The sequence below is a fragment of the Bombina bombina genome, chromosome 12 (assembly GCF_027579735.1).
Source record: "Bombina bombina isolate aBomBom1 chromosome 12, aBomBom1.pri, whole genome shotgun sequence".
Lineage (NCBI taxonomy): Eukaryota > Metazoa > Chordata > Amphibia > Anura > Bombinatoridae > Bombina > Bombina bombina.
This window is the reverse complement of record NC_069510.1, coordinates 1976715-1991151: the sequence shown is the minus strand read 5'-3', so window position 1 is coordinate 1991151 and position 14437 is coordinate 1976715. Positions and strand designations below refer to the sequence as shown.

Genomic DNA, 14437 nt, shown 5'->3' with positions numbered 1-14437 from the left:
AGAGTCATATAGACCGATAGCCCTCTTAAATGTAGATTATAAAATTCTAGCTTCAATTCTTGCCAGCCGCCTACAGCAATCACTTACTAAAATTATACACCCAGACCAGGCTGGATTTTTATTTAAAAGAAACTCCTCGGCAAAAATCAGAGAAGCTCTGATCGTAACTGAATACTTCAAGTCAGGTGGGACGTCGGAGAGTCGGGGGGAGGGGGATGTTTCTGACTTAGCTATTGTTTCAATAGATGCAGAGAAAGCCTTTGACTCAATTCACTTTGATCATCTTTTCACTTCTTTAGATAAATTTGGATTCAAGGGCGAATTTATAAGATTTATTAAAAACTTATACAAAGATCCATATACAAGATTGATTGTTAACAATAGCATCTCCCCACAGATAACCCTCGGAAGAGGGACCCGACAGGGATGCCCCCTTTCCCCCCTGCTCTTCGACATCTCAATAGAGCCCCTGGCAATCATGGTCAGACAACAACTGCCCGAAATTAAAATTGGTGACCAAGTCATAAAAATAGCCCTCTATGCAGACAACGTTTTACTCTATCTTTCAGACACCCAGCTTAGCATTCCAAAATTCTTAGATATTTCTACTAGATTTGGATCTTTCTCAGGCTATAAGATTAATCAAGCAAAATCAGAGTTACTATGGCTGAGGAAGAATAAAAACTCTCTTCCCAATATCCCTTTTAGCCTGGCAACAGATTCCTTCCGTTACCTAGGAATTTCTATTGCCTCTAACCCAGCGGAGCTCTATGACCTTAATATCACCCCAATTCTAAACACCCTAAGGGAGAAACTAAAAAACTGGCAGGGCCTCCCATTATCTATCTCTGGTCGGATAGCCCTTTTTAAAATGGTCTTACTACCAAAACTCCTTTATGTATTACAGAATACTCCAATACTATTATTGGAGAGGGATGTGCGTCTACTTAACAGCGCACTCAGCAAGTTTATCTGGCAGGGAAAAAGACCAAGGATATCCTTAAAGAAACTATCCCTTTCAAAAGAATACGGAGGCCTTGCCCTGCCTAATATTCGTTTTTACAATTATGCTTTCCTGATGCGAGTAATAGCTGATTGGATCTCTAACAGTAATTATGTAACAAACAACTTATTAGAGGGAGCCATAAGTCATCCGTAAATCCCGTCAGCATTAATTCACTGTCCTCCTAAAGAACTACCTAAATAAATTAAAATGTTTAAATCCCTTTTTAATCCAATAAAAGCATGGTGGAAAGTAGGGGAACTTCTATCTCTAAATTGTAAAGTCTCACAATATTTACCATTTCTTGGCAACCCGAAATTCCCAGCAGGGCTGAGGTCAACTTTATTTAAAACTTGGCATTATCAAGGTTTGGATACATTGATAAGCTTAATAGATACAGTCAGAAAATGTGTCAAATCCTTTGAAGAATTAAAAAGAGAATTTAACATTAACAACAAGGATTTTTTCGCATATCTACAAAGTAGACATTTTGTCATAGGGCTCATGACAGATTCATCTTGGACATGGTCTCTGGGCAAACTGGAAGCATTATACAAAAGTGGTCAGAGATCCATTTCCTTATGCTATCAATTAATTAATTCAACTAAAGCGGACTTGGTGACCCAGAAACTTGCTCTACTATGGAACCAGATGACCCTCCATTACATTATTGATACTAAATTCATTCAATCATCAATCCAGAAAATAGCTCAGGTCACCATGTCAGCCACCTGGCGTGAGTCACATATTAGACTACTACACAATTCCTACTTTACTCCCAACAAAGGGAACAGAATCCGTAACTGTGGGTTCAATAAGTGTCCAAAATGCTTGCAGACAGCAGCAAATCTAATCCATATGATATGGGAGTGCCCTAAAATCAGACACCTGTGGTGGAAGCTAGAGTTCTGGCTTACCAGAACCCTTAAAATTCCTATACCAGGCTTTACACAGTTACAAATTATATTTGGGCTCCCAAATCACTCCGAACATCAAACAAATCATAACATTGTCCTCCTTTCCATACTAGCTACTAGATATCTTATATTTAAAAAATGGAAGCTAAGTGCAACGCCATCCATTCCAGAGATTAAAAATTGCTTAAAAAAACAATGCCTGTTAGAGCAAAGAGATACCAATTTAGATAACGAAGATGATGTTATACAATTTTTTAACAAATGGTCAGTATTCATTAGATCACTCCCGGATACGGAGATAAACGATTTAATTTTTCCATTCAGGAATTCCGAACTGGTTCTCCTGGGGGCCTGGTAGAAACTCAGATGAGAAAATTGATCCATTGCATTAGAGGCATCTGTCATAGATCTTGTTAAGCACAGTTTCCTGGTGGGCGGGGGGAGTGACTTGATTAGGAGGAGGACTCCCTTTTTTTTTTTTTCTCTTTTTCCTCTTCCTTTTTTCTCTTTCTTTCTCTCCTTATTGTTATTTAAGATAGGTTGTATAAGTTCAAAATTAACAAAATATTCAAGCTTGAACATAAATTAACTTTCTTTTTCAAATGTTCAAATGCTTAAATTGCGTCCTGCGTGACGCAACAAACTGTTGCGGTCGAAATTGTAAGACCATAATTGTAAAAATGTATGCGTCTTGCATGGCGTATTTTGTTGGAAATTATTTTCTCTTCTGCTAAATAAAAAAAAAATTGCAAAAAAAAAAAAAAAATTGCTGCTCCATCTGTTTGATTTTGACAGACTATCCCTTTAAGAAGCAGCTAACCGAGCTCTGTTCCGGTTCAGCACTGAGTTCCAGGAGCCCGTATAGACTGAAGAGGTTTTGCCTGTCCTCCGGTGGTCAGCGTTTTAGCGCATCTCTGTGACACATTATACAGTTAGTGACATTGCTGCATAGCTATAATGGGGAGTTTAGTTTATTATAGTGATTTATATTTTGACAGTAGACAGTTAGCTGGGACGTTCCAGAGGAGTGTTGTTGGTATTAGGAACTCTGGGGGGGGGGAGTGTAGGTTAGCTGTGACGTAGGTGCAGACGGTCGTGGGAGGTAGTGAGGCGGAGCAGAGGGTGTGTAGGATAGCTGTGACGTAGGTGCAGACGGTCGTGGGAGGTAGTGAGGCGGAGCAGAGGGGGTGTAGGTTAGCTGTGACCTAGGTGCAGACGGTCGTGGGAGGTAGTGAGGCGGAGCAGAGGGGGTGTAGGTTAGCTGTGACCTAGGTGCAGACGGTCGTGGCAGGTAGTGAGGCGGAGCAGAGGGGGTGTAGGTTAGCTGTGACGTAGGTGCAGACGGTCGTGGGAGGTAGTGAGGCGGAGCAGAGGGGGTGTAGGTTAGCTGCGACGTAGGTGCAGACGGTCGTGGGAGGTAGTGAGGCGGAGCAGAGGGGGTGTAGGTTAGCTGTGACGTAGGTGTAGACGGTCGTGGCAGGTAGTGAGGTGGAGCAGAGGGGGTGTAGGTTAGCTGTGACGTAGGTGTAGACGGTCGTGGCAGGTAGTGAGGTGGAGCAGAGGGGGTGTAGGTTAGCTGTGACCTAGGTGTAGACGGTCGTGGGAGGTAGTGAGGCGGAGCAGAGGGGGTGTAGGTTAGCTGTGACGTAGGTGTAGACGGTCGTGGCAGGTAGTGAGGTGGAGCAGAGGGGGTGTAGGTTAGCTGTGACGTAGGTGCAGACGGTCGTGGGAGGTAGTGAGGCGGAGCAGAGGGGGTGTAGGTTAGCTGTGACGTAGGTGCAGACGGTCGTGGGAGGTAGTGAGGCGGAGCAGAGGGGGTGTAGGTTAGCTGTGACGTAGGTGTAGACGGTCGTGGCAGGTAGTGAGGTGGAGCAGAGGGGGTGTAGGTTAGCTGTGACCTAGGTGCAGACGGTCGTGGCAGGTAGTGAGGCGGAGCAGAGGGGGTGTAGGTTAGCTGTGACGTAGGTGCAGACGGTCGTGGGAGGTAGTGAGGCGGAGCAGAGGGGGTGTAGGTTAGCTGTGACGTAGGTGCAGACGGTCGTGGGAGGTAGTGAGGCGGAGCAGAGGGGGTGTAGGTTAGCTGTGACGTAGGTGTAGACGGTCGTGGCAGGTAGTGAGGTGGAGCAGAGGGGGTGTAGGTTAGCTGTGACATAGGTGTAGACGGTCGTGGGAGGTAGTGAGGCGGAGCAGAGGGTGTGTAGGTTAGCTGTGACGTAGGTGTAGACGGTCGTGGGAGGTAGTGAGGCGGAGCAGAGGGGGTGTAGGTTAGCTGTGACGTAGGTGTAGACGGTCGTGGCAGGTAGTGAGGTGGAGCAGAGGGGGTGTAGGTTAGCTGTGACATAGGTGTAGACGGTCGTGGGAGGTAGTGAGGCGGAGCAGAGGGAGTGTAGGTTAGCTGTGACGTAGGTGTAGACGGTCGTGGGAGGTAGTGAGGCGGAGCAGAGGGTGTGTAGGTTAGCTGTGACGTAGGTGTAGGTGGTCATGGCAGGTAGTGAGGCGGAGCAGAGGGAGTGTAAGTTAGCTGTGACGTAGGTGTAGACGGTCATGGCAGGTAGTGAGGCGGAGCAGAGGGAGTGTAGGTTAGCTGTGACGTAGGTGTAGACGGTCATGGCAGGTAGTGAGGCGGAGCAGAGGGAGTGTAGGTTAGCTGTGACGTAGGTGCAGACGGTCATGGCAGGTAGTGAGGCGGAGCAGAGGGGGTGTAGGTTAGCTGTGACGTAGGTGTAGACGGTCGTGGCAGGTAGTGAGGCGGAGCAGAGGGGGTGTAGGTTAGCTGTGACGTAGGTGCAGACGGTCGTGGGAGGTAGTGAGGCGGAGCAGAGGGGGTGTAGGTTAGCTGTGACATAGGTGTAGACGGTCGTGGCAGGTAGTGAGGTGGAGCAAAGGGGGTGTAGGTTAGCTGTGACGTAGGTGCAGACGGTCGTGGGAGGTAGTAAGGTGGAGCAGAGGGGGTGTAGGTTAGCTGTGACATAGGTGTAGACGGTTGTGGCAGGTAGTGAGGTGGAGCAGAGGGGGTGTAGGTTAGCTGTGACGTAGGTGCAGACGGTCGTGGGAGGTAGTGAGGCGGAGCAGAGGGGGTGTAGGTTAGCTGTGACGTAAGTGCAGACGGTCGTGGGAGGTAGTGAGGCGGAGCAGAGGGAGTGTAGGTTAGCTGTGACGTAGGTGTAGACGGTCGTGGGAGGTAGTGAGGCGGAGCAGAGGGTGTGTAGGTTAGCTGTGATGTAGGTGTAGACGGTCGTGGGAGGTAGTAAGGCGGAGCAGAGGGAGTGTAGGTTAGCTGTGACGTAGGTGTAGACGGTCGTGGCAGATAGTGAGGTGGAGCAGAGGGGGTGTAGGTTAGCTGTGACCTAGGTGCAGACGGTCGTGGGAGGTAGTGAGGTGGAGCAGAGGAGGTGTAGGTTAGCTGTGACGTAGGTGCAGACGGTCGTGGGAGGTAGTGAGGCGGAGCAGAGGGAGTGTAGGTTAGCTGTGACGTAGGTGTAGACGGTCGTGGGAGGTAGTGAGGCGGAGCAGAGGGTGTGTAGGATAGCTGTGACGTAGGTGTAGACGGTCGTGGCAGGTAGTGAGGCGGAGCAGAGGGAGTGTAGGTTAGCTGTGACGTAGGTATATTATTTTCCAGACCCAACAGATAGTGGGCAATAGAAGTATTAAGTACAGAAATGTTACTACCTTTATGGGATTCGAACCACGGACCCTTCTACTAATCACGCTCTGATGACATTTTACTGATTATTTATGCAACGCAACCCCTTCACTACCACTGTTTCCACAGCAACAAGTAAACATTTCCAGTAATGTGTGGTCGTTAAGTCCTCACTATTGCAATAACATGTATAAGGGTCAAGCCTTCCCAATCACCAAACTGACTGTATCACTATATATACAGGTTGTACACAGCCTACCTCATCTGAAGAGCCGTTCTCCACACGAAATCTCCCAGCCCTCTGTATTGCTCCATCTGCATCACTAGAAATAAGCTGCAAGGAAACAAGAAAATGTCACTATTGCACTGTTTTCACTTTGTCACAAAATTACATTGTAACTGTGCTCCTGACTCCAAAGTATTTACTGCATGACATATACCTGTGCTAAAATGTACGGTTGTCTACAGACACAGTGTTGTTTAATCACACCGTACACTTATTTATACAGACACAGTGTTGTTTAATCACTGCATACAATTATTTATACAGACACAGTGTTGTTTAATCACACGTACACTTATTTATACAGACACAGTGTTGTTTAATCACACTGTACACTTATTTATACAGACACAGTGTTGTTTAATCACACGTACACTTATATATACAGACACAGTGTTGTTTAATCACACCGTACACTTATTTATACAGACACAGTGTTGTTTAATCACTGCATACAATTATTTATACAGACACAGTGTTGTTTAATCACACGTACACTTATTTATACAGACACAGTGTTGTTTAATCACACTGTACACTTATTTATACAGACACAGTGTTGTTTAATCACACGTACACTTATTTATACAGACACAGTGTTGTTTAATCACACCGTACACTTATTTATACAGACACAGTGTTGTTTAATCACACCGTACACTTATTTATACAGACACAGTGTTGTTTAATCACACCGTACACTTATTTATACAGACACAGTGTTGTTTAATCACACTGTACACTTATTTATACAGATACAGTGTTGTTTAATCACACCGTACACTTATTTATACAGACACAGTGTTGTTTAATCACACTGTACACTTATTTATACAGACACAGTGTTGTTTAATCACACGTACACTTATTTATACAAACACAGTGTTGTTTAATCACACCGTACACTTATTTATACAGACACAGTGTTGTTTAATCACACTGTACACTTATTTATACAGACACAGTGTTGTTTAATCACACCGTACACTTATTTATACAGACACAGTGTTCTTTAATTACACCGTACACTTATTTATACAGACACAGAAAATGTCACTATTGCACTGTTTTCACTTTGTCACAAAATTACATTGTAACTGTGCTCCTGACTCCAAAGTATTTACTGCATGACATATACCTGTGCTAAAATGTACGGTTGTCTACAGACACAGTATTGTTTAATCACTGCATACAATTATTTATACAGACACAGTGTTGTTTAATCACACCGTACACTTATTTATAAGAAATAAGCTGCAAGGAAACAAGAAAATGTCACTATTGCACTGTTTTCACTTTGTCACAAAATTACATTGTAACTGTGCTCCTGACTCCAAAGTATTTACTGCATGACATATACCTGTGCTAAAATGTACGGTTGTCTACAGACACAGTGTTGTTTAATCACACCGTACACTTATTTATACAGACACAGTGTTGTTTAATCACTGCATACAATTATTTATACAGACACAGTGTTGTTTAATCACACGTACACTTATTTATACAGACACAGTGTTGTTTAATCACACTGTACACTTATTTATACAGACACAGTGTTGTTTAATCACACGTACACTTATATATACAGACACAGTGTTGTTTAATCACACCGTACACTTATTTATACAGACACAGTGTTGTTTAATCACTGCATACAATTATTTATACAGACACAGTGTTGTTTAATCACACGTACACTTATTTATACAGACACAGTGTTGTTTAATCACACTGTACACTTATTTATACAGACACAGTGTTGTTTAATCACACGTACACTTATTTATACAGACACAGTGTTGTTTAATTACACCGTACACTTATTTATACAGACACAGTGTTGTTTAATCACACCGTACACTTATTTATACAGACACAGTGTTGTTTAATCACACCGTACACTTATTTATACAGACACAGTGTTGTTTAATCACACTGTACACTTATTTATACAGATACAGTGTTGTTTAATCACACCGTACACTTATTTATACAGACACAGTGTTGTTTAATCACACTGTACACTTATTTATACAGACACAGTGTTGTTTAATCACACGTACACTTATTTATACAAACACAGTGTTGTTTAATCACACCGTACACTTATTTATACAGACACAGTGTTGTTTAATCACACTGTACACTTATTTATACAGACACAGTGTTGTTTAATCACACCGTACACTTATTTATACAGACACAGTGTTCTTTAATTACACCGTACACTTATTTATACAGACACAGAAAATGTCACTATTGCACTGTTTTCACTTTGTCACAAAATTACATTGTAACTGTGCTCCTGACTCCAAAGTATTTACTGCATGACATATACCTGTGCTAAAATGTACGGTTGTCTACAGACACAGTATTGTTTAATCACTGCATACAATTATTTATACAGACACAGTGTTGTTTAATCACACCGTACACTTATTTATACAGACACAGTGTTGTTTAATCACACCGTACACTTATTTATACAGACACAGTGTTGTTTAATCACACTGTACACTTATTTATACAGACACAGTGTTGTTTAATCAAACCGTACACTTATATATACAGACACAGTGTTGTTTAATCACACCGTACACTTATTTATACAGACACAGTGTTGTTTAATCACACTGTACACTTATTTATACAGACACAGTGTTGTTTAATCACAATGTACACTTATATATACAGACACAGTGTTGTTTAATCACACCGTACACTTATTTATACAGACACAGTGTTGTTTAATCACACGTACACTTATTTATACAGATACGGTGTTGTTTAATCACACGTACACTTATTTATACAGACACAGTGTTGTTTAATCACACGTACACTTATTTATACAGACACAGTGTTGTTTAATTACATGTACACTTATTTATACAGACACAGTGTTGTTTAATCACACGTACACTTATTTATACAGACACAGTGTTGTTTAATCACACGTACACTTATTTATACAGACACAGTGTTGTTTAATTACATGTACACTTATTTATACAGACACGGTGTAGTGTAATTACACGTACACTTATTTATACAGACACAGTGTTGTTTAATCACACGTACACTTATTTATACAAACACGGTGTTGTTTAATTACACCGTACACTTATTTATACAGACACAGTGGGCTCATTTCCATTGAGCTGTAATTTGGTTTGCGTGCGCCTGCAAAACGATAAATATGCTGTCGAAAGCAATTTCGTTCATTGACTGCTTCCAACGGCCCATTATACCTCAATTTCAGTAACCGGACTCCAGCTGCCGAAAACATTTTCATGTCCCATAGAAAGTATTAGAAGCCGCTAATCTATAAACTATACCAGGCGCAAACCATTAATACACTTCGGAGGCTGTCGCTACAGTCAGAAAAATGATACCCAGCTCAACTAGGTGTAAAAGAGGAAAAAGGGGCTTTTTGATTCCAGGTCCCCATTGAAATCTAATCCGCCTCCCAAAAATAAACCCGACACGCCAAAACCCCTATATCCGCCATCTGCCCACATCGTAACTAATATTAAATCTATTAACCTCTAAACCGCTATCACCCCACATAGCAACTAATAATAACATGTATTAACCTCTAATCCGCCATCCGCCCACATCGTAACTAATAATAAAATGTATTAACCCCTATCCACCACCCCCCCACATCGTAACTAATAATAAAATGTATTAACCCCTAATCCGCCACCCCCCCACATTGCAACTAATAATAAAATGTATTAACCTCTAAACCGCTATCACCCCACATAGCAACTAATAATAAAATATATTAACCTCTAATTCGCCATCCACTCCACATCGTAACTAATAATAAAATGTATTAACCTCTAAACCGCCATACCCCCACATCACAACTAAGAATAAAATGTATTAACCTCTAAACCGCTATCACCCCACAACGCAACTAAGAATAAAATGTATTAACCTCTAAACCGCTATCACCCCACATCACAACTAAGAATAAAATGTATTAACCTCTAAACCGCTATCACCCCACAACGCAACTAAGAATAAAATGTATTAACCTCTAAACCGCTATCACCCCACAACGCAACTAAGAATAAAATGTATTAACCTCTAAACCGCTATAACCCCACAACACAAAGTATTAATCTAATCACTAAGCCCCCTAACCTAACACCCCCTAAATTAACACCAATTACATCAAATAAAAAAGACTATTTTACTAATAAATTAATTAAAAATGGCAAAATAAAAAAAAAGCATCTGGTGGCGCGTGTTATGGGATTCACTCGATGTGCAAGGTGAACTTATGGGCGACGTGGGTTTCAGCAGTTAAAATTTACGCCACACATGTAATCTCGCCCGTAATCCCTGAAGTTTCCAATGATCTCCAGAACAAGAGAATGTAATGCAAGAGGGTCACCCGTTGTTTTGGGTCAGACTGTGTTTCTGTTGCCACTGCAGACAGTACGGCAATGACGCAAGTTCACTGCTTATTTTATTACATTACTTTAATTATGTTGATTGAAGATAATGAGATTTTGCCTTCCAAGGCTCAGCTCCAGAAGAATTTGGGAGATAGATAAATTGAATACAAAGTATGTCTTTCATAACGCTCTCCAGGCATATCACTAAGTAATTATACAATATGAGATATGTCATTTACTTATGATTTCCACCTGCATTTTACAGAAAACACAAATACCCCCAGAAGCTGCACAAGCTGGAAAAAACATGCAAGATTCACACGATTGCTAGGCTTTGTAATATTGTGACAAGTTGCTAAACTATTCTCCCAACAGGCAGTGTGTCCTACGCCAAAAGGAATTTTACTGAGACATGACAGTTATTGTGCACTCAGAATATTACAATTCACTTATCATTAGTTTTTATGGTACAAATGGACAATAGTTATTTGTTAGGTGTCAGATTAACCCCTTGACTGCCAGAGAGCTGATACCCTGATCTATCTGTATCCTATTTGGGGGGGGGGGGCAAAGGGCACACTGGTGTATTGTGTTATTTAGAAGCCACATGTCACACAGGGAGTGATTAGTTAACATATAAGATGGTCTTGTGGTAAAGAGCAGTTTAACCAGTATCACGTCCCTTTAACTGACCTGTACATAAGACTGGCCTTGACCTCTTGTTTACAAACACTAATCTCAGAGATGATGGACGATGCTGAACGTAGGGGCTCACCACAAAGCATAATTAGAGATGTCAGTCATCATTTATATATAAGCATAAGGCTATCCTACATACTTATTAGTGCCTGTGATAAGTATAAGGCTATCCTACGTACTAATTACTGCCTGTGATAAGTATAAGGCTATCTTATGTACTAATTACTGCCTGCGATAAGCATAAGGCTATCCTACATACTAATTACTGCCTGTGATAAGCATAAGGCTATCCTACATACTAATTACTGCCTGTGATAAGCATAAGGCTATCCTACATACTAATTACTGCCTGCGATAAGCATAAGGCTATCCTACATACTAATTACTGCCTGCGATAAGCATAAGGCTATCCTACATACTAATTACTGCCTGTGATAAGCATAAGGCTATCTTATGTACTAATTATTACTGCCTGTGATAAGCATAAGGCTATCTTATGTACTAATTACTGCCTGTGATAAGTATAATGCTATCTTATGTACTAATTACTGCCTGTGATAAGCATAAGGCTATCCTATGTACTAATTACTGCCTATGATAAGCATAAGGCTATCTCTTATGTAGTAATTACTGCCTGTGATAATCATAAGGCTATCTTATGTACTAATTAATGCCTGTGATAAGCATAAGGCTATCTTACATACGAATTACTGCCTGTGATAAGCATAAGGCTATCCTACAAACTAATTAATGCCTGGGATAAGCATAAGGCTATCCTACATACAAATTAATGCCTGGGATAAGCATAAGGCTATCCTACGTACTAATTGATGCTTGGGATAAGCAGAAGGCTATCCTACATGCTAATTACTGCCTAAAATGATCATAAGGCTATCCTACATACTAATTAATGCCTGTGGTAAACATAAGGCTATCCTACGTACTAATTAATGCCTGGGATAAGCATAAGGCTATCCTACATACTAATTAATGCCTGTGATAAGCATAAGGCTATCTTACGTTCTAATTAATGCCTGGGATAAGCATAAGGCTATCCTACATACTTATTACTGCCTGTGATAAGTATAAGGCTATCCTACATACTAATAACTAACTGTGATAAGCATAAGACTATCCTACGTACTAATTAATGCCTGTGATACTTATAAGGCTATCTTATGTACTAATTACTGCCTGTGATAAGCATAAGGCTATCCTACGTACTAATTAATGCCTGTGATAAGTATAAGGCTATCTTATGTACTAATTACTGCCTGTGATAAGTATAAGGCTATCTTATGTACTAATTACTGCCTGCGATAAGCATAAGGCTATCTTATGTACTAATTACTGCCTGTGATAAGCATAAGGCCATCCTACATACTAATTACTGCCTGTGATAAGCAAAAGGCTATCCTACATACTAATTACTGCCTGTGATAAGCATAAGGCTATCTTATGTACTAATTATTACTGCCTGTGATAAGCATAAGGCTATCTTATGTACTAATTACTGCCTGTGATAAGTATAAGGCTATCTTATGTACTAACTAATGTATGGGATAAGTATAAGGCTAGCCTATGTACTAATTACTGCCTGTGAACTGTGATAAGCATAAGGCTATCCTACGTACTTATTACTGCCTATGATAAGCATAAGGCTATCTCTTATGTACTAATTACTGCCTGTGATAATCATAAGGCTATCTTATGTACTAATTACTGCCTGTGATAAGCATAAGGCTATCTCTTATGTACTAATTACTGCCTGTGATAATCATAAGGCTATCTTATGTACTAATTACTGCCTGTGATAAGTATAAGGCTATCTTATGTACTAATTACTGCCTGTGAACTGTGATAAGCATAAGGCTATCCTACGTACTTATTACTGCCTATGATAAGCATAAGGCTATCTCTTATGTACTAATTACTGCCTGTGATAATCATAAGGCTATCTTATGTACTAATTACTGCCTGTGATAAGCATAAGGCTATCCTACATACGAATTACTGCCTGTGATAAGCATAAGGCTATCCTACAAACTAATTAATGCCTGGGATAAGCATAAGGCTATCCTACATACAAATTAATGCCTGGGATAAGCATAAGGCTATCCTACGTACTAATTGATGCTTGGGATAAGCAGAAGGCTATCCTACATGCTAATTACTGCCTAAAATGATCATAAGGCTATCCTACATACTAATTAATGCCTGTGGTAAACATAAGGCTATCCTACCTACTAATTAATGCCTGGGATAAGCATAAGGCTATCCTACATACTATTTAATGCCTGGGATAAGCATAAGGCTATCCTACGTACTAATTAATGCCTGGGATAAGCATAAGGCTATCCTACATAATAATTAATGTCAGGGATAAGCATAAGGCTATCCTACATACTAATTAATTTGTTGGAAAGAATTGGAGAAAGTTATAGGGATGTATTTTCTAACTGTAGACCTTGTTATGCTTTAAATGCTTTAATTATTGGGTCAGTCCAGGAATTATGTATGTATTGTGTACTTGTAAAGTGCAGCTAATCACCCGTAAGGGTCTCATGGTGCTGCTCATTTTATCAACCACTGAAGGATGAAAGGCTAAGTGGACCTTGCTGGGGATCAAACCTGCAACCTTTGGGTTGCTACAGAGCTCAGCCACAGTGCCTTAGCATGCTGAGCTATCTGTCCGTCAACGCTTATTAGAAAAAGTAACCCACACAAGTAGGTAAAAAGAAATGCCTATGGGCACAAAGTCAAAGTAATGTTTCAAATAAACAATACACTTGGACACATAAAATGTAACTTTTATTGTTACTACTTGTAAAACGCAAATTAAGTGCAGGCTAAGAATAATGTTCCGCATTACAATTCAGCTAGGTTCTAGTATTTAAAGAGTTAACCAACAAGTTAAACTGAAATATCTGACTACCGCCCTGGCTTTACGCTTAATTTTGAAACTTGCTCTTTACTGGATAACAATAACAACTCTCATTTGACTACTTATACTACCGCATTGCTGGCGGAATTGTAATGCGGAACATTATTCTTAGCCTGACTAGTCCATATGGGCTGCTGTTATACTTTACCTTCATTTCTACTTTACTTTCATAGAATTGTTCAAGAACCTATAAGGGATTAGTAGCTGCACTTAATTTGCGTACACAACGCCTCCATATTTGTACCCCCCTCTAATTCTTACAGGGAACGTTTCTATTTTCCAATTGATTAATTCTACATTGGCTAATATATATTTCCGGTTACTTTGAATTGTTGATAATATATTAGCTGTTTCTACTTGCTACTTCATTTCCTACTTAGTTAAAACTGATCATAGTAGAGGAGTTGAATATCACCCCTTGCACAATTAGTACTGCAGTGTTTTTAACTCGTTGCAGGGCAGAAATTCCCTATGCTGTCTGTTTTACAAGTTGTAACAATAAAAGTTACATTTTATGTGTCCAAGTGTATTGT

General features: G+C 40.6%; 1 protein-coding gene across 1 annotated transcript in view; it reads right to left on the bottom strand.

Moving 5' to 3' along the window:
- Positions 1-14437, bottom strand: part of GARNL3 (GTPase activating Rap/RanGAP domain like 3) — a gene marked incomplete at its 5' end in the record, with an annotated part of 730206 nt that overhangs the window by 629483 nt on the left and 86286 nt on the right. Inside the window, one exon of the mRNA XM_053695928.1 lies at positions 5823-5897. Within this exon, the coding sequence (XP_053551903.1) occupies positions 5823-5897 (75 nt within the window). The remainder of the gene's footprint in view (positions 1-5822; positions 5898-14437) is intronic.